Source organism: Pleurodeles waltl, chromosome 10 (assembly GCF_031143425.1).
Source record: "Pleurodeles waltl isolate 20211129_DDA chromosome 10, aPleWal1.hap1.20221129, whole genome shotgun sequence".
Lineage (NCBI taxonomy): Eukaryota > Metazoa > Chordata > Amphibia > Caudata > Salamandridae > Pleurodeles > Pleurodeles waltl.
The window spans coordinates 343227775-343248509 of NC_090449.1; the positions used below are offsets into that span (position 1 = coordinate 343227775).

The 20735-nt window shown below is 40.9% G+C and overlaps 1 protein-coding gene across 6 annotated transcripts in view; it reads right to left on the reverse strand.

Annotated features, from left to right (window-relative positions):
• MAPK8IP3 (mitogen-activated protein kinase 8 interacting protein 3) overlaps positions 1-20735 on the reverse strand; it is a 729083-nt gene that overhangs the window by 148225 nt on the left and 560123 nt on the right. For all 6 annotated transcript variants that reach the window (XM_069210571.1, XM_069210567.1, XM_069210566.1 and 3 more), the window contains exon 24: positions 16622-16770. In XM_069210571.1, coding sequence (XP_069066672.1) covers positions 16622-16770 — 149 coding nt within the window. The remainder of the gene's footprint in view (positions 1-16621; positions 16771-20735) is intronic.

A 20735-nucleotide genomic window follows, 5' to 3' on the forward strand; every position in this document is an offset into this window, starting at 1 on the left:
ACAACATAATACAGCAAAATACAGTGAAAACCGGGCAGTCTTGGCAGTACCTGCAGTTTTGGTACAGTATTGGTGAGTGCTGCAGTCGTAGGTGACTGCTGCCAAAGGGAGAGTCCAGGCCACCACAGAGGCGGCCCGGCTAGGCCTGGGTGCGGCTTGTGGGAAGCCACTGAAACCCGCTCGCCATACTTGAGTACCTAGCCAGCAGGCTCCACTGGATTTCTAGGTGGAGAAAAGGACTGTGCATGCTCGTGCCCCTCATTGTGTGAGGTGTGGTGTCGCGAAAATTTTTGGACCAAACTTGATGCTCAAGGTCATCCTCACTGGAAACCGCTGGAGGTCGACAAAGCTCTCTAGCAGTCTGCAGAAGATCCAGGAGCATATTTAGGAGGATCCAGTAGCTGTATGAGAAGAAGTCCGCATGCTCGTGCCCCTCAATCACTGAACACGTCTATAAAACAAGTGTGAAGAAAAACCATAAGGCCGGTGAAGATGCGATCTGGGAAAGAAAGGGCCTTTCAGCTGCAAACAAAGAGGAGTAAAAAGATCAATATTTCAACAGAAAAACAGAAAAGAAAAACAAAGTCCGAGTATCAGTCCTTAATCTCCCAATATCCCCCTTCTTACAAAGGTTTGAGAAATCAAGGAACAATCACCATAAATGTAACTTTCTGAAGGACCCTTTGGACGTAATTCTTTCTATACCTAATGGCTCTGCGGATCTACCCCATCCTATCGCCCCGATAAAAAGCAAAAGCAGTCTGCTATATGAAGAAAGTGATATAATTGGGGTCAAGGAGGATTGGGTGGCTGGGAAATCTGCTTTTGATAAAACAACAAAGTCAATGGAAAATAATATTAAAGAAAATGCCTGGGGTTCGATTAGTGACTTAGAACTTTTGACCCTCAGGTCATCATCACCGTCCCCAGTTGCCTCCACCTGTCCAGCCCTAAAAACTCAGGCTGTCCATCCACAATTATGTTTTAAACCTCCTCTTGAGGTAAATGTAGTTATCAAAAGAAGTATGGACTCTATGCAAAGACTATCTGGTATGGGGACACAGGAGGCCTGCCAAATGCGAAAGAAGAACCACTTTTCAGAAACTAGTCATAATTTGAACAATAATAAAAAAAATAGGCTCACTAAATTGTAACCCTGGTTCTCCACCATGCAAGCAATTAGAATTGAGCTCCACCTTACACGCCTTTAAAGGTTCTCCAACTAAAGATACAGGAGAAATTCCACATGAAATGCAGGCTTCTACTTAAGATACTCAATCAGCTATTTCTGCACTTGAGGTTAGATCCCCAAATGCCTCTGAAATATCAAAAATACAAATAAATGAACTCGAAGATATGGAGCCCATAAAGGTGAACTCACCAACTACACTAATTATTCCATCTAAACTGGATCAAAGTGCAGTATGTGATATCTTCTTTAAGACCTCGAAAATGAATGTCCAGGTGGTCCTGCTAAATGTCATGGCAAAATCAGTCACAGGGATAGATCAGAAGTTGGCAAATCTAAACATCTTGATAAAGTGAGCACAGAATGTTGCAGAGCTGACAAAAACAGATTGTGCCTGTGAGCCCATAATTAACAAACTGGCCACACTTCCAGAGGCCTTAAATCTAATGATAACAGATCTAAAGGTGAATCTAAATCAAATCAAATCTGTAGAACAAGAATCTCCCAAGTGGTGGGAGTTGAGGGATCAAAAAGTAAATATGGGCAGTCCAGCTACTCGCTGTCCTGAAACAAAAACCAATAATAAAATATTTTTTTCTGAAGAACGGGGGTGTGGTCAGGGGGAAATCTCTGAGGAAAAGGTAAGTCTACTGAAATCCTCTAAGGAAGGGGAATAGTGACCAATCTGAGTCCCAAATACCTGATAATTCCCCCTTCCAAATCAGCGATCAATTCATTATACTCTGAAAAGCTGGCCACCAAAAGACAAAAGAAAAGCAACAGGAAGCGAGGAACAAAAAAGGGACTTTGTAATGGGCCCCACTACTATAAAGATGAGCTCCTCTCTCCCTAAAGATATAAGTAATGGGATGCACATGTCTCATGATTCAAGTATAAACAATAAGTACAGTCCAACAGTCAACAATCTTATTCAATTTTCAAAAGAGGAGGTCCTCAAACCCTGACTTTAGGGATTCAAATGACCCAAATTTTACAGTAGAGAATAAAATAAAAAAGGACAGACAGGATCTGACAAACCAAAAGGGAACAGATCAAGCCAAGCAAGTACCCCAAAATATTAAATTATACTAAAGGGAGCCCAAAACTGAAGCGAATATTACTTCAGAATCTCGTAGGAAGTTTTGGGATGAAGAAGGCATAAGTATTTCAGCTATACATGTGCCGAACAACAAGGGGCTCAAATGACTCCACTTCAGGCAAAAAAAGGAAATGGGTCAGCCATTAGACAATTGGAAATGGTGAGACCTGGGGTAAAGGAAATGCAGGAACTTCCCAGATCACTCTCTGAGATAGAGCCTATAATTAAACCAAATGCAAGACTAAAGGTATCAAATCCAGAAAGGCCAGTTCTAGAGCTTTTGCCAGGATTCCAAAAAATAGAACACAAAGGAATAGCTCTAGTGGGAGAGCAAGACCACTCTCCAAGAAGTCCAAAAAATAGTCCTCCCACAGATTGTAAGAAATTGATTCTGGAACCACAATATTAGTCTAGGGGCCCCTTTGATATCTTAAATTGAGCGAATATTTTAAAACTCCTACAAGTTATTCCAGCCCTACAAGATATAGAATCTACTGATATTGACTCCATGTAATTCCTGCAAAGAGAAATGAAGGAAAAACAAACAAATCAACTCTGGTTACCTGGAATTCATCACAAATTGTTAATAGAGTCATAAAAGAAAAAAGCTTTTTCACAAGATGGGGAATTAGAGTTAGTATACCTGAACAAATAGGGTATCCAGGCATATTAGAGGCCCAAAATAATAAAACCAAATGAAACAGAAAAAAGGCCTAAATCAACCCTTTTCAGTCCTTAGATCTGCAATTGGAAATCAATGCCCATATGACCAACAAATAGGGCACAAAATATCCTACGTTCACCCTTTGCAAGATCTAGATTTAGGGTGGCTGTCTGCAGCACTCCATAAAAAATAATAGTCAGTGACTTTTGACTAGCTCGACACGATCTAGCTTGGTAACTCTCTATGACAAACCTCTCCAGGTATGCTCTTGGAATATAAATGGCGTTAGATCAAATATTCAACAAAAAGAGCTTACTAGCCTACTAAAATAATTTCAAATTATTCTCTTACAGGAGACCTGGGCTACCATTCAATTTACAATTGATGGATTTATGGGCTACATTTCCCCAGCAATCAAGGAAAAAAGATTTGGTCACCTGTGGGGGAGTTTAGCAATCTTTATTTCAGTTGGATTAAATACAACATGCACATGGGTATATGAGGAAAATGAAGACTTTTTAAAAGTAAAAATAGATGGATGGCACAAGGAGCTTAGGATGTACGCTCCAGAAAACATATATTCTCTAAATTAATAGACAACATTTTAACTGCCTATCAGGACTTAAGATCCCCGGAGTTTTTAGTAGCTGGGGACTTTAATATGAAACTATTAAATCCCTTTGAAAGGGATGCCCACATTATGCCGCAAGATCAGCAGCGGGCAGTGCCGCAACAGTCCCTGGGGACTTTAGGGATAGCTAAACCTGATACAAAGCCACTCTGCTTAGTAAAAGACCTTGAGGGCCTCAGACTCAGACTCCTAAATGGGAGGTTTCCACAAGACACTCCGACAGGCAGTCACATGCTATGTCACTGGAACCCTTCATTACACAGTGGTCTCTTTGTACCTATTTTCTTTAAACACTAAGTATCACATTATAAAGACAAAAAAGAGTGATCATGGCCAACAATGTCTCGAGATTGGCTGTGGCTTTCCTATATTTAATCCTGCTCCTACTGCACCAAGTGATATTACTACCTCGAACTATAAGAAACTTCGATGGAATGACAAATCAATGGAGTCGATTGGTAACCACTCATCTGCGATACTTGAACAATGCCATAATGATATATTTTATGATCCATTAATCGTATGGTCAACTTTTCTAGATAAATTTGCAGTTGGACTTCTTACAGATACACGACAAAAAACTCACCAGAATCAGGGGCGAGGAAAAAAAAAAAGCAGATAAAAATGTCAGCACACATGATCAAATTAAGAAGGCAACGGAATGGTCTTCTAAGGCTATGTAAGAAAACCCCAACGGACTGTCAGATTAAGGATGATTTAAAAAACATCAACAATTTATATTGAAAACAAATATAGAATCACAAAATGCAGAACACTCATGACTTTTGGGTAAAAGCACTATTCCTGAGTACAAAAATCAAACTCACAGGATTTCTGGAGAATGGTCAATAAATTGAATGAGGCCTCAATGACTTTAACCAGTTCAAATATCTCGGAGTCGTCATGGGCCGAATACCTACCTTACCATTTCAGTGGACATGATGGAAAAAATGAAGACGTGAGGACAAGCAAACAATGCTCAGAAAGAACAACACTAATTCCCCCAACTGCCAAAATTAATCTGCATATCTAGTCCTCTCAACATCAGAGGTGGTTAACTCAATAAAGAGCAGTAAAAGTGTGGGGGCCCCGGGCCCAAATGGGATCCCAAAATTAACCCAGCCTATTGGGGCGAAAAATTGGGTTCAATATATAACCATTATATAGAAGTGGGAAATATTCCAGACTCTTGGAGGGGTTCCATAATTCATCCAGTATTTAAAGGAGGTAGCAAATCTCATCCTGAAAATTATCGGCTGATTACACTAGCGGACATAGAGGCAAAACACTATGCCAGTCTACTACTGGAGCATCTTTGCACTTGGGCTACCGAAAACAATATAATTCCCTCAAATCAAACCAGCTTTGCAAAAGGCACCTGAACGGCTACAAACCTTTTAACTCTGTCCATTATCATTGACAAAAGCAAACAAAAAAATCAACCTCTGTATCTGTGTTTTGTAGACTTCAAATCAGCGTTTGACTTTGTACAGCAAAGTTTTCTATGGGAAAAGCTAGCTGCCTGGGGCATACCAGAGAAACTATTAAAGGCTATTCAGCAGCTATATACAGATACATGGATTAGAGTTAAAATTGGGGACGGTTCCTTCCTTTCAAGAAAAATTGAAACAAAACAAGGACTGAAACAGGGGTGCGTACTGGCCCTGTACCTTTTGATCTTTTTTTATCAGATAGCTCAATAGGGTAAACACGCATTTGCCAAAGGTTGGTGATATGTCTATTTCAAAAATAATTATTCGCTGAAGATGTAGTACTCTTAAGCCAAACTAAAATAGGTTTATTGCAAATGTAATTGAATATGCTGAGCAGAATGGGATGGAAATTAATTTTAAAAAAACTAAAGTAATGGAAGTCAGTAGAAAAACTTCTAGAGCTGATAAATGGTACACACAAGGGGGAGTATTAGAAGAAGTAAACCATTACAGATACCTGAGTGTACTATTTGATAAACAGGGTTCCTTTCTCCCTCAGATGCAGGATCTACATATTAAAGGAAACACTCTACTGCTTGCTTTAGGCACTTTAAAAAAGTCACTATATGGTCCTAGCTATCGCCTCCTATTACAAGTTATTGCAGCAAAATTAAATTAATCTATAGGGTACGGTAGTAAAGCACTGCGAGGACAAGATTCAGCCATCCTAAATAGAATAATTGGAAAAGTATTTAGGTCTCTATTCCAACTACCAGGATACGCTTCGCAAGCTCAAATTAGGCTGGAGTTTGGGTATTTAAACCAAAATATAGCTAGGAAATACAGCTACATTAAAACATGGAAACATCTACAACTAACAAAAGGAAATCATCTCTGCCTGGCTCTCTGGAAGGAGATCAGCTCCAATCCAATAGCCAAATCTCAACAGTTGTTAGATCAGGCTCTAGAAGATTTGGAGGTATGGGAACTATGGAATTCAAATCTTTCCTATTGCACTTTTAAAAAGATCCGAAACCGAATGGCGAAGAAAAGATCAGAACTTATGGATAACAGCCTGCTAGCAACTAGGTCGCATTCATGGATGATTATCAATGATTACAAAATGTTGAAATACCAGCCGTATCTGGAGGCCTGGTGGTCAAAAGCTAATAAGGATCTTTTCATCAAACACAGCTTTGGACTTTGTCCTGGAGGCGTTCACTTACCCCATGAGAACGTACTGCAGTAAACTTCCAGTGTAGACTCTGCGGGTGGGGAGTGGAAGAAATTACACACTGGATCTGTATTTGTAATGGTCTGCTGAATGAGCGGAAGACTTAAACTAAAAACAGCTCTTAAGCAGAGGGGAATATGGTCCTGCAGAGAAGTGGTGATAGCTTGTTTTAAACCTTCTGACTATACGCTGAATTCCAGATTTATGAACTTTATGCGTTTGATAGTTAAAAAATTATCAAATATCTATCAATCATTATTACCACAATATATGTTGCTTGCCTATAAGATGAAGATCATGCCGTCCTAAAGTTCTTATGTTTCAGAATCTATGGAGGTATTTTTGTTTTCCGAGAACCAATTTTTTTATATATAATTTTACAACTTTAATGTGCAAAAAAAAAATTTTTTTTTTTTTGTGTTATTTTATAACACACGTAGAGTTCAACTACAAGATGAGAGAAGTGGAAACGCGATGCACAAACAAATACTGAAGTAACAACAAATACTGAAGAACTATCATATAGTTTTTATGGAAATTATATGTTTAAATTTAATAATTGGTGTAAGCATGTATAATGTACTGGTTTCAATTAACTATGCATTTAAATAAAACTTGAACTTGAACATCACCAAAGTTGGAACAAACTTTATCAGCACTGAGATGGGTACTGTTGAAGAAGTTGGCAGTGAAGGGAAGTAAATGAAACTAGAGTTTATGCAAATAAGAAGATGAGTGCTGCTTGTTGTGAAACTTATGTGATTAGTTCTGGAAAGCAACTCCTAGAATGTGACTTGGAGAAAGTATAATATTTTTCCCTTAAACGTAAGCGTTAAAGTACCTTCTGCTTTAACTTTACTTGGTAACAAGTCTTGTAGAGCATTGAATCATGCAGACTCCAAAGAAAGAAATCATGTGGGTCAGTGGGGGTCATTCGTTTATGACACTGCTCACGTTGCCAATATCCCCAAAAAATCTGTAAGGACAGGGGCCCAAAAAAATGGTTAACAACTTGACAAATCATGAGCAGAATCTCCTCTAAAGAGGAAAGGCTAAAGGTCCTGCATTTGAGATTCATGAAAAAGGAGGCAGTCTCACTGACTCTAGTGGCTGTTTATATTGATAAAGGACACCATTTTCAGTATGCATGTGGCTCTAACACCAACTGGTGCCTGAGACCTCCTACTTCTAAGAAAAAATATCTAAATCCAGTTTGATGTCTGGGAAGGATCAAGAAATGAATCTTTGTGAGCAAACAGCCATTCAAAGGAGCACACCCTGAAGGCCAACACAGCCTAAATTGCTAGTGCCCAAACAGAGTGACAAAAGGTGTACACAGATATCCTTCTACAGATATGAAGCATGGGGCAACTGCTTTCCAGAAAAGACAGACAAAAACTGAGGATTCTCAGGTCTGTCTCCAGGGTATGGAAAAACCTCTAGTGAGTTTTGTGACAAGGAATTGATGTGGCAGTATTGCTTGCAACATGACATGCTCCCTCATACACACCTCTTGTATAACAGTGCAGGTGACTGTGGCTAGTAAGCCCATGTTCAAGTAGAGGTTAAGAAAAGCAACGTTATGTTTTACATTCAGGATGAATGAAAACTCTTAGGCTAGTATTTGAAAAGAATCTCTGCCTACCTCTTCATCTCATCTGCTGCATTTCAATAAATATGTTCCCCATGCAACTCTTATACAACAATATTTATCTATCTTGGATAAAGAAAGGGCTGCATAACATTTGTAGATCACAGCAAAAACAACTTCTCACTGAAAAGAAGGATTTACATTTACAAGTATAGGCTTATCCCCTGGGGCAATCTGCATATCTTTAACTTGTTAGAAGTTGCTCATAAGAAAAGGGCATGCACCAGCTTCTGAGACACATGCCAGTATGTAAATCACTGTGAGTAATAACAATGATGAATAATTTGATGGAATCCTCCTAGAAAGCCCAAGAAAGTTGGTGTTAGTGGAGGAGTCCATCATGGTGCATCCACAGCAATGGCCATGGCCATTTTAAAGAGTTTATTTTGGTGAGCTGGGTCCTCCGTTTGTTTATAATGCTCATTTTCACTTTATCGTGTGTGGAGCAATGCCAGGAAATTTTGGAAAAGGTGTCCACTGGTACTGAAGGTGCAGGAGAACCTGGTGATCTAGGGCCGGATGTATTGCGCATTTTTGCGATCGCAAATGACCCAATGGGCCGTTTGCTATAGTACAAATGCATTTTGGTATGTAACAAGTCCAATTTGCAACTACATACCGATTTGGTATTAGGAAAGGGCATGTCAGGGTTGTCCCTTCCTAATACCGAATTGCAGAGGTATGTATGATTGTTTTGTGACCGTAAATGTGGTTGCAAAACACAGTTTCCACCAATTTCAAATTGGTGGTAACCCATTCACAAATGGGAGGGGGTCCTAAAGGGGCCCCTTCCCCTTTGTGAATGCATGCAAAAACATTTTTTAGGAGCAGGCAGTGGTCCTACGGGCAGAAAAGAGAACTTTTCATTTTTCTTTTTAAAAAAAAGATGCTGTATTCAAAAGCAATCACAGACATGGTGGTCTGCTGAACCCAGCAGTCCACCATCCCTGTGATTGTAGCCATTCGCAATGGCGCGCAAATTAGTGACCTACCTCATGAATATTAATGCGGAAGGTCCATTTGCGAGCCCTTGCGAATCGCTATATGAAACTCCTGGAGTTTCATACATTCGAATAGAGGTTACTTAATTGCAATTCGAAAAAAAAACACCATTTGGTAATCACTATTGGAATTAATGATATATCTGGCCCCTAGTTGCCTGATTTGCTATAAGCCTACCAGCCAGGCCTGTTTTACCCCCAGGCCAGTAGCAGCAAACCCATCCTTTTATCTGTGATGTGGAATCAGTAAGAATGGTAGACAGCAGTAAACAGTTTAAAATACTGAAAACCCTCTCTTCTAGGTGAAAAGAAACATAATCTGCCTAAGGTTTTCCCTATAAACGTTTGTAATGCAAAATCTTCTATTTAGAAAGCAGAAGACTTGTTGAACAGACTATAGAATACTTTGTGTTTCTTCCATATTCACATTTGATTATTAAAGTCTTGCTGGTCACCTACTAGTCTACGTGGTCTTCCACCTTTGATTTTAGATATATTTGTGGAGTGTCTAAGGTCTAAAACTAGCACTAGTCTCATCTGTTTCTTCTGCTTGTCATTAGTGAACAACCTTCATATGTTTCTTAGAATCTAGATCACTTACAATTATAGTACTTTGAGCTTGAATTTTAAATGCTGTCAGACTGGGTAACGCTGTAAAAAAGGTTTTCACTGATACCCACCTATTTAATTTAATACTTCTCGGTTGTGCCACTGACGCTTCTGGATTAAGCCTATAGACCCACTTCTGTGGCATCTCTTAACTTTCTGAATTGTTTGTTTACCTCCATTGGTCAAACCTTCCTAGGTTCTAGGTTGACCCCCATAAATCCACTATTGTGATGTTGATTGAAATCTTTCTTGGATTGCACAACTTTCGAATCTAGGGTGCTGCCTCTTCCCTTTCAGAGTTCTCTGTTAAATTTCTTGTTTTGTGCCATACTGCCACTGCTTGGAATCCATAGACCTAGCTCTGGAGATAGTACTTAATCATCCTTGGGGTACACCATAGTTGACTTTGAGTTACAAGTATAGCTCCACTACAATACTACTGTTTCATCCTACTGGGATCAGTTGATGCCACTTTTAGCTTGAACCACAGACCCACTACCATGGTGTATGTTTTAATCGTCCTTTGTTTGCACCACTGACTCTTCTGGGTTGACAATACAGTACCGTTAATGTATTGTCCTAATCTCCTTGGGTTGCACCAATGTAATTTCTAAGATGCACCATACCTGTGGCAAGCTGAAGTTCTGAGACTTACTACTGGGTTGTCTGTTTTCTTCCACTGTTTCTGCCATCACTGCTTCTTCGCTCACTTTATAGTACCCATTAGTGTGGTGTCTATTCTCTTTCTTGGGTAGGCATCAAAACAGTAAACAGAAAAAAAGTCAAAAAGTGCGCACTGAACAATATGGCTATTCCTGGAAGCTGTTCTCTGCTGCTCCAGACAATAACAATTTCAAATAAAATGAATTTTCAACTGACTAATCACAAATGGCTTCTGCCACTATTCAGAGTTAATCACTACCAACGAAAAACAAGGTCATCCTTTAGGCTTGCTGTTAACAAAATATTAAAGTGGTCCTTGTAGTTGAGCCTCTCCAGCTCCATATCTAATCACCTCACCCAGTGCTTAATTTGTAAATAAAAATGTGCCAATGCCCAAAGCTTTCCTCTGAAAAAACTTGGCTGCTGCACTATAACCTTCTATCATGTTCTTATTAAGTGTGTGAGTACGGAATAACAGAGGCACAGTAATCATGAAGCCATCTCGGGTCCCTTCAATCCATTTACAGCCACTCCCTGCCCCTTCAGCTCACTCTTGCATCTTTCTGCATCTGTGACTCCTTTTTTGTTTTTCTCTTCCTCTGTCTTTCCCATATGTGACTTTTGCTCATAGTGAATACTTGAGGCAGCAAAATAAGTGCCAGCCCTAAAAAGTAAGTGCTGGTGCCCCTTACTGAAAACCACCGGCTGAAATTAAGCACTGACCTCACCACAACTCAAAAAACAGCAGTTTGGTAGGATTTGCACTAAACAATGTGCCCAAGTACTACTGATAGAAGAGCTTCAGCTGCTACAAAGTTAAGCACCAAACACCAATACAAATATTTGGAACAAACAAATGACCAAAATCTCACTTCGCCATAGTTAAGGAACCTTCCTGTACACCTTTCAGTTTAAAAAAATCCAGGTCCCGAAAGCTGAGTCTCTCTCGGCCAGAATGTAGCATTGCTCATTTAAAAGCTAAAGATTTAACTGGTGGTACTTGAACCTTAGCCCCCACTGCTCTAGATTATACTTGGCACAGTACACTATAACATTCTATCATGTCCTTATTAAGACAGCATATGCTGAAACAATCCCAACTTTCTCGTTTATTAGGCTGCACAAATGAGAAACCTACCGACTTTATCTTTACTCCCCTACTTTATTGTACTATCTCCCTAACCGTGCTTAACCATTCATCTTCTGGTGCATAGTTACTCCTCTCCCTTACTGTACACCCATCTCCCTCTAACCTTTGACACTCCTGCTGCCACCACATTACTTCCTGATGAGCAAACTCCTCCCACTGTCTTTTCTCAGCGTCAACCTCCTCATCCCTCTCCCTCCTTGTTTCTTACCTCTTTCCTTGACCTGTAAAACCTCATTTAACCCATCTACTATCCACCTTCCTACTCCCATACATCTGTACCACGTCTCATATCAATTCTTGTCTGCTCCTCTGTCTTAGCCTACATCTTTACCCTCCATTATCCATCCACACTCATTCTCTCTTACACTCACCTCTCGCTGCCCCATCATTATCTTATGCCGCAACTCCTCCTTTCACATATCCTAACACCTCCTCAAATTCCTCCTCTACAAGCGTCCACTGGTACTGGCTACCATCACACCATTCCCCACCTACTTCCAATAATACAAGGTCACCACATAGTTTGCTTAACTCAGACAGTGACCTAATTTCTCCCTTCCTTCCAACCTCCTAACATATCAACTTCAAAATCCCTCATAACAGGAAGCTCAACCTGCCTAGTTTCCTGTAATCTTGCAACATCCATGACCAAGAGTCATCAGAACGTCCAGGATCTCAGATTCCAACCCTGACCTTTTTTCACTTCAACTTGCCTAAGAGATGATGCAGCACCAATTCTACATGTAGTCATACACACAAGCAACAAAATCCTCATTCAAAATTACCACATGAAGATGGATGGAAGGTTAGATAGAGCCCACAAAGAAATGTCTACCTATAAAATATGTTGCTAAGACAAGGATGCTGACTGTTAATTTGTGTATCCAGGTTTTCCTACCCAATACTTTACATCCTCAATTCTTCTTATATACAGACCTTCACCAGTAGTGATACATGTGTTGTAAACTAAGCTGTGAAACAGTACATCTCTCCCAAATAAAATAGGCACAAATAGGGAAGTAAAACGGGTTAATTCTGGCAGCTCAGCTGTTTAGTCTCTGAGTAGCACAAACAGGGAGAGTACACCGACCAAAAGCAGAGCCTGTCTGCATAATTTTGAAGAAATAGCCACCCCCCTGTTACAATATGGTGATGATACTGTGTTGCTTGATGAGTCATCCATAAACAGGGGTGAGTGGTCTTGACACAAAAACTGTATGGCAGTAATCACTGCTATGACTACCATATTCCTCTTTAGCCGGAAACGATTTAAGAAAAGTGACTGGTTCTGGTATGGCCAGGGAATTGCCAGAGCTGAAACGTATTTGGGTGGATGATTTCATGACAGGCAGTCATCAAAGTCATATGGCCACAGTGAAATGATAAGCTGATGTTCTCACCTTTTCAATTCTGGAACCAGCTTTCTGGGTCCCCTAATGTACCGCATCTGAGTGCGATGAAAGCAAAATCTATGCCCTCATTAACACATGGGTGAGAAGCCTTTCCTGGAAAGATAATTAGGTAGCTGGTAACAGCCCAGAATAATATTTTAATATGATTATCCCACATAATATGCACAACAAACCAGGTACAAAGCGAAATAGAAATTCTGACTCAATACAGTCCTTAGTTCATGACCCATATATTATGTGTTTTGGGCATCATTGTAGTAGGGGATAAACTTGGATTATTAAAAGCAATGCTATAAGAGGAGCATCAGAGACTAAGTACGATGTGAGAGCAACATGTGACAAGTTTACCACCCAGTAACGTAAGAAGCAGTTACAGCTGAGAACATTCCAGGCTAACTAAAATGAAGGTCAGAAAAAAGGAAAGGTGTGTTTAGTCTTACAGTCAAATTGGCTGTAGTTGAATCAGCCTCAGCCTCTATAATCATTGCTTCTTAGAATGAAGAGGGAATATGTGAGGCTGCTTTATGGCCTCTTGATGTTGGTGTATGTGTACTTCATGGAAATAACAAAACAATTGACTACCAACAGTGTGGGTATGTTGGAGAAATTGTGCCTCACATTTTACGTTGCTGACCAGCTTTGCTGGAGGAACAAAAGATATCTTTAAAACCATCTTTCCAAGTCTTTTTGCTGTGCTGCCCTACGCCAATGTGGAAGGGCAGGAATTCTGCGTCTTTATGAAGTACGGAGCATTCCTATTGTTTCGCCCAGCGTTGGCACACAATTAGGTCTGGTCGGAAATCTCCGCTCTACTCGCAGTGTTTTTGGAATTCGGGCACTCTGCGGTACACGGAGTGGCGTGGAGATCCCAAATTCTGGCGTGAAGCATAGTTTTTTTCCATTCACGCACACAGCTTGCGCCACGATACTCTCAGGCTGCTAGCGAGCAAAAGCAAAATTACACACCAGCTCATGTTGCATACAGGATTGCGTTTGCGCAGGAAGGGCCTGTAGGCACAAAAACAATCCTGAGAGCCGTTTTCCTCTTTCCATTTGTGCTGCATCTCTTTCCATGGGTGATGCAGAATGTAGCACACATCGAAAGAAGAAAAAATAAGGAGAAATAAAAATATTTCTCCTTGTTACGCCACCCCTGGAGAGGCACAAGGTTTTGGCGCTGTCTCAGGTTTAGGTCTTTCAGCAAATCTGCGGCAGTGTCAAAATCCATGGGTGTTGCTTGGGAAAACCCACTACAACGCCCACGGAATGACCCCCTAACGCAGAGTAAGGTGTCGCAGCGACTTGCGCTGCCTTGCCTTACTCCATATCTATGAGACCATGAAAAGCCAGCAAAGTGGCTTTGCGTGGCCTCACAGATATGGTTCTGCAGTCTGCGCCGCCAGAGCATAAAAAAAAGTGACACTCTTGTGGCTTGTAAATATGGCTCACACCGTTTGAGATATGACATTGGTTTAAAATAAAATGGCTGTACAGTTGACTTATGAACCCTGATCAACTATTGTTTTAGCTTCTACCATGAAAGGACAGGTTTTGGAGGCATGCTGGGTTAGTTGTATTTAATTTTACCAAAACTCATTTAAATCTATTTCTATTGTTCTGCGTTTATTAGTTTATGGAACATTGTAATGTCTTTAGTAACTGAACAAACATATATATATATATATATATATATATATATATATATATTCACTGAAAAAACGAAAGTTTGCAGGGACGTTATTGTTAGCATCTGGATTTACTTGTATAAAAACAGAAATTCAACAGTTATAGTTATTACAAGTAACTATAACTCACGTCCTAAGGTAACTATAATTCGTGCCCTCGCAATGCACAGTTTTCTTATCAATAATTTTTTGCAAATGGTGATAATATCAAAGATGCCATAGAAAATGTCATCAATTATATAATATGTGGAGTAATTGGTTGTGCATGACGGAGACAGGCGCAGTGAGTGACTGCACCCACCTGCAGGGGAATGTCTGGCTGGGTCCATGGGACCCCTTTTATCCCCGTCCCCCAAGGCATGTTTGTCTCTAGGTCTACATCAGTAATATGGCAAGGACAGAGAGGCAAAGTGATTCCCTCATTTGCATTAGGCCAGGCCCCCATGCAAATAAGTAATCGCGTCTATCGATAGCACTGGCGCTACATGTAGTATTACAGAAGGGGACGCACAAGTGTCTGCAGCGCCTTTTGTAATACGAATGTGCCCTGGGTGCACGCACACTCACTGCGCCCTTGGGGCACGATGTTTCATATGCCCCCACCTGCGGGAATATGCCAGACTGCTCTGTTTTTATAACCAATTGCATTTTTGCATAGTGCCATTACTTCCAGGGGCCCAAAACTGTTTTGTACGTTGTAATGAAATATGTGTTTTTGACCACTGACTTTGTGTTGCACCACTATGCACCTGAATTAGCTGTCTAGTGTACACCAGTTGCAGACTACATTTTGTATTCAGTTTAGCTGCCTATTGACTTTATCGTAGCATTACACACTGCCATGTTAAATCTGCTCGTATTTTTCCACATTGTAAACTGTGCTTGTTTTCGTGATTTTTCTCTCCAAGGGCTTTGGTTGATAAGGATGTACTCAGACAGCAGGGAACGGCCTTGTTTTGATTTGACACCCTGGGATTGTGGAAAACCCCAACGTGTTACATTAAAAGCTGACCAAATCTAGCGAGCATGTTTGAATTATGAAATGAGGGGGGTTTTCCAGAAAGCTATAAAAAGATCAAGTGCGACAGTGAGAGAGTGAGTGGCCTCAATCAGGATTCTTGACGCCGGATGCCTGATATCTGTCCTGTGAGGGTGGAGATCTCTTTCTCGCAGTCAAACGGGGTAAAAGTCTTGCTGCCATGAGAAAGATGAAGAGCTTGGCAGGCCCTACGGTGATGAATTTTTACTTCATTATTTGTTTTGCATTCTAGTATAATATACATACATATATTTGCTGTGTAGATAGCAGTGGAGAACCATTTTGGTATATTTTCTTTTCATTGCTGTGAAACGTTTGCTTTCATCATGCTAATCTCCTTTTAGGAACCTCGTGGTGAAATAATAATAAATGTCTTCTTTAAACTGAGAAGTGCATTCCAGAGATTTTGTCAGCTCGGTTATTAGTGAAAGCAAAACATATGTACAGATTTTTTTTTCTGGTCATGACTGGCAATTCCTTCTACCAGTGTAGTGAAACAAGTGCTACAGTGATTCATTCCTCTACGCAAGCACTGTGAGTACTTTGCATCCTATTTGTACAAAAAAGGTCAAAAATCGTATTTAGTCAGCTTTTAAAAACAATACCATAAAAGCACAGAGCATACACTACATAAGATAATTCCCCATACAGTATAACAAGAGAAAGCTAAACAAACATGCTTAGTGGTCGCCATATAAACATTAGTTGATAGTTATACATTTCCACTTCTTGACACTTTATTTTTTTTTTACCCATCTCCCTACTGTTCACTTGCAGTAATTTATTCCCCCCAGTAGATACTGTATTTTGTATAAATACGTTCAATGTTACAATACCTATCCAATTTTTCAGATCTCTTCAAAAACATTTTGGTGATTTTGTTTAACTTACATCATGCTTTTCCTTATGATGAGCCTCATGTTCCCTGTTTTCAATTGAGAAATTAGGAATAGAAGTTTAACTTATATTTTTCACACTGAATTCCAAATTTATCAGAATATTCTGCATGTTTTTCTCCCAGTGAAATTCACCAGGTTTCACCAGCCAAAAGTAATTAGGGAAAAATTGCAGGGTTTTCGCCACCTGTAATCAGGGCTTAAGAGTGGTAAACCACGACTGGGCAGGCTTCCAGACCCCCTCACCTTTTAGTTTCCACCTTACCTCAATTTGCATTGTTTTGGGTTGAATAACGTGCACTTTGTTCTTGTAACCACACCAGACACGGTCATATACCACTGCCATGCAGCGGATGGAGTGGTGCGTGTGGCCCAGGTCCATCAGGTGGTAATTGCTTAAGTCCCACTGGCCATCTACAAAGAGACAAGGGTGTAGGTAAGACCATGAGAATCTAGGACAGAAAATATGTCACAAGCTTTCCTTATTTTAGGAGCACATTCTGGGCCTATGTGGAGCCTAAGATAATTGAGCAGTACTGCCAGGGATTCATCCCAACATAACCTAACAACTGATACTCCATTGCATTAAAATGCACACCTGCAACAACCACATTTGGCGCATAGCCTAGATATCATGATCTGTACTTAATTTGTGGCCTGGTTAAAGGAGCCATTTAATGCTTTGAGAAATAATACATGTATTGTAATATTGGTTCAGTTGCTTCCTAGTGTGGTAAATTTTCAAGCCACTCTCCTAATGTTTACTGTGTTATGTTTTCATTTTCTGTAAGTTGGGCATTTGTATAAATCTGTTTGGCTTCTAACAATTCTTATTGGTTTCTGTTAAGAGCATTGCAGGTCACGTGATTTTTTAACATTCCTAAGGTCTGCTCTCTTGTGTTCAGGCCAGGTGCAACTAGGAAGGCTATCCAAAAACCTTTGTATAATTCCTCTACGTATACCAACGAAACAAGGTAATGTGGCTCCATCATTCCTTTTTCTGCCTTCAGGAATGATCGTACCAGTGGATTATTTTTCTAGCTGCAGATCCATCAACTCTTGAATCACCTCTTGGAAGCGTGAAATAGCTCCCCTGCGCCAATAGGTGGCCCCACGGCTGAGGCTCTAGGACCCACCTATAGATATGACATCCCAGCGTCATATAACGTGCCCCCCAAGCTCACTGATGTCAGTTCCTCCCTCTTTTTTTTCAACAACCACAGAAGCCGTGAAGAGACCCTCACCATTCACAGAAGTTGCAGTTTACCAAAACTAACTTGGGGCCTTAATAAAAATCCCATGTCCACCCCTCAGAACAGGGAGGTGGCAAGAATTTGCAGTTTAGACAGAGTATACATCAGAAAGGATGTTACAAAAGGTAAGTAACTTGTTCTTCTGATGGAAAATTCACACTCTCTATTTCTCACCTCTTGAATCAATACCTGAAGCAGTGGCCAAATAAAGAAGTCTACATCTCGGATTTTGTAAAATGGCCATCCCTGTGGACTTCAGAGAAAAATAAATTATGTCTGGTGAAAGTGTGAAACAAATCCCTCATCCAGTCCAGCAGATATCCAAAACAAGAATACCCACTGGATAGTGCAGGGGACATGGCATTCCCCATAGGGGAGGGGGGAGAGGTGTAGGAAGTCTTCAGGGGGTTCTTTCGTTTGAAGATCATAGCCAATCTTAATACACAGCCAGATCCAGAGGGAAACTGTACACTTCTGAATCGCCTTGACTTTTTTGGAACCTGCATAGCTAAGGAAAAGCTGATTATCAATCTTGATCAAGCTGGTCCTGTCAATGTAAAAACTGAGGGCGTTGTGAGGGTCACTGGGGGTTGAGAAGGAGAGTAGATAGTCAGTTATGTGAAACCAGGTAACTCAGTTGGAAAGAATCTTGGTTCTAGGAACCTGTTAGTATAGACAAAATGAGGAAGAACAAACAAAACTACAGCTTGCTGCAATGCTGAGAGGTAGGTCATGGCATTAAATCTGCCTTTGAAGTAAGCTGCTTCATAGGACAACTGTGTACAGGGGCAAAGGGTGAACTCATCAGGAACCTGTGCTCCAAGTTAAGATCCCACTGAAGCATTACAAAGGGAGAACTGGTAAACAAATAGATCAAACCCTTTTGAAAACGCAAAACTGTTAGACACTCAAACAATGATAGCTGATTTAGTAAACAGAGAAAAGGTGAAAGGGCCAACAAATATCTATTACCAATGACCACAGAAAAGAATTGCCTGGCCAAGGAAAGCACAAGTGCAACAAATCCCACAGGTGTGTCTTCAGAGGAGCAATTTCCACTTTGGTGTGCAAAGAGGCAAACCAAGACTAACGCACAGAACTGGCTAATTTGGTAGATGGAAGAAAGACTGGCAAAATCGAGTCCATCACCTCAGAAGTTGGAACTCAGATTGGCTGCTCAATCTCCAGGGATGAAGGTGGAGATTTTGAAGACTCGGGTGCAGGACTTGTCCCTCCCTCTGCTAGAGGAGGGCCCTCCTCAGCTGAAGCAAAAGAGAAAGGTGCAGAGGCAAGCAGGCTCTATCAGGGTACCACAAACCTCGGTAGCCAATTTCGTTTGATTACGACCGTCAGCACATAGCCCTGACAAAACTTCCTCAGAACCCAAGCAATTGGGGAAATTAGAGGAAATGCATAATAGGATGGGACATGCCTACTAGGGCTCCCTGAAGCTGGAACTACAGCACACAAGACTGCAGGCAGTGAGTACTCAGGTGAATTGCAAAGAGATCCAATAGAAGACTGCCCCAAATGGTGAAGACAGACTGAACCACCTCTGACTGAAGACCCCACTCGTCATCAGTGAGGGTGCAACTTATAGAATTTAGCAGTGTGTATGTATTCACCAATGTCAAATACATATGCAAATAGGAACACTAATGTTAGGTCTGGTTGGAAAAGAAAAAGCAATATGCTGAGCGTGCAGGTTGTTTCAGGGCAGAAAAGATATAAATGTGTATTATTATCTCAGTGCGATAAAATCACAATTGTTGCCCATTAAACAATCAGATGCAGATAGTTCCTCTATGTTGCTTAAGGAGAATTTCCATAGCACTCCTGTCAATACTTTGCAAAGGTCTGAACAGTTACTTGCCTTTCGCTGACAAGTAAATCTTTGCTCCAGTACTGCAAACTTGGTATGCACCCATTCTTTTCAGAGATCTAGACAAGGGGGGCGAGCCTTCTCAGTCAAGGCTGCTCAGCTATGAAATGAGCTACCCCACTCACTTAGGGCATTAACAGAGCTATTACAATTCAGGAAGGCTCTGAAGACCTGGCTCTTTCCAAAGAGAGCATATCATGGCTTGTGTGTCTCTCCTAAGAGGTCAGTCCATTGTGTCCGCTAGCACCAGCATACTCATTTTTGGTGACAGTAGCGATTTACAGATTTTACAAATAAATACATTATAAAATAAATTGATTGGTCAAGAACTGCTAATACATGCCTTTTTGCCAGGCACCTGCCTCGACTGGCTGTGTATTTATTTATTCTATTGAAGTAAACACTATATATTCCCTAGTATCTGTAACAATGGAGATCCTGGACCCCTTGGCACCAAGACTCCACACAGCTGTGCTTGTTGAATATATATACACATTGAAACTCATGCTTTTCTTATAAGTCAGCTTTGACATCTGCAAGATGGCACTGAAATTGGCAGCCTGAATGGTCATGGAGTCCGCCAGATGGCCCATGACAGGCCTGACACCTGGGATATTGAGCCCAGCACCAAAGCTTCTGACCTTTGGTCTTGAGGCAGAGAGGGCTAAAGCCTTCACAACCCTGCTTGTAGACAAATGGAAGGCAGGAATGCCTTGAGGAAGAAGTTGAGCAACAGAAAAGGATGCTGGACAGTGTTAAATCTTTCCAAACACTCACCCCCAGTCACAGATCTGGGTTTAATCCATCGTTCTTTTGCAAGGACAGGGTCAAGACTGATTTGCATATGGCTGGGCCCAAACTGGGGTGGCATGGTGAGCAAAAGAACGATTGATTAAACCCAGTTCTGTGACTTGGGTGAGTATTTGAAAAGTTTCAACACACCGTCCAACATTCTTTTGTGTTGGTAAAGTTGCCCTAAGTAGGAAGGCTATGCCCAGACGTGGGTCCCTTGCGCACTGTGCCAGTGGATTCAAGCTAGCTGGCTGGTGAAGGGGAAGGCCTGGCAGTTCGGGCTGGACTATTCCCATGGGGAACATGGTTAAGACTGATTTGCATATGGCTGGGTCCAAACTGGAATGGCATGGCTAGCAAATAAAATGATGGATTAAACTCAGATCTGTGACTGGGGGTGAATGTTTGATTTGCTCTACATTCCATCCATCATCTGTTGTTTTTGCCTTTGT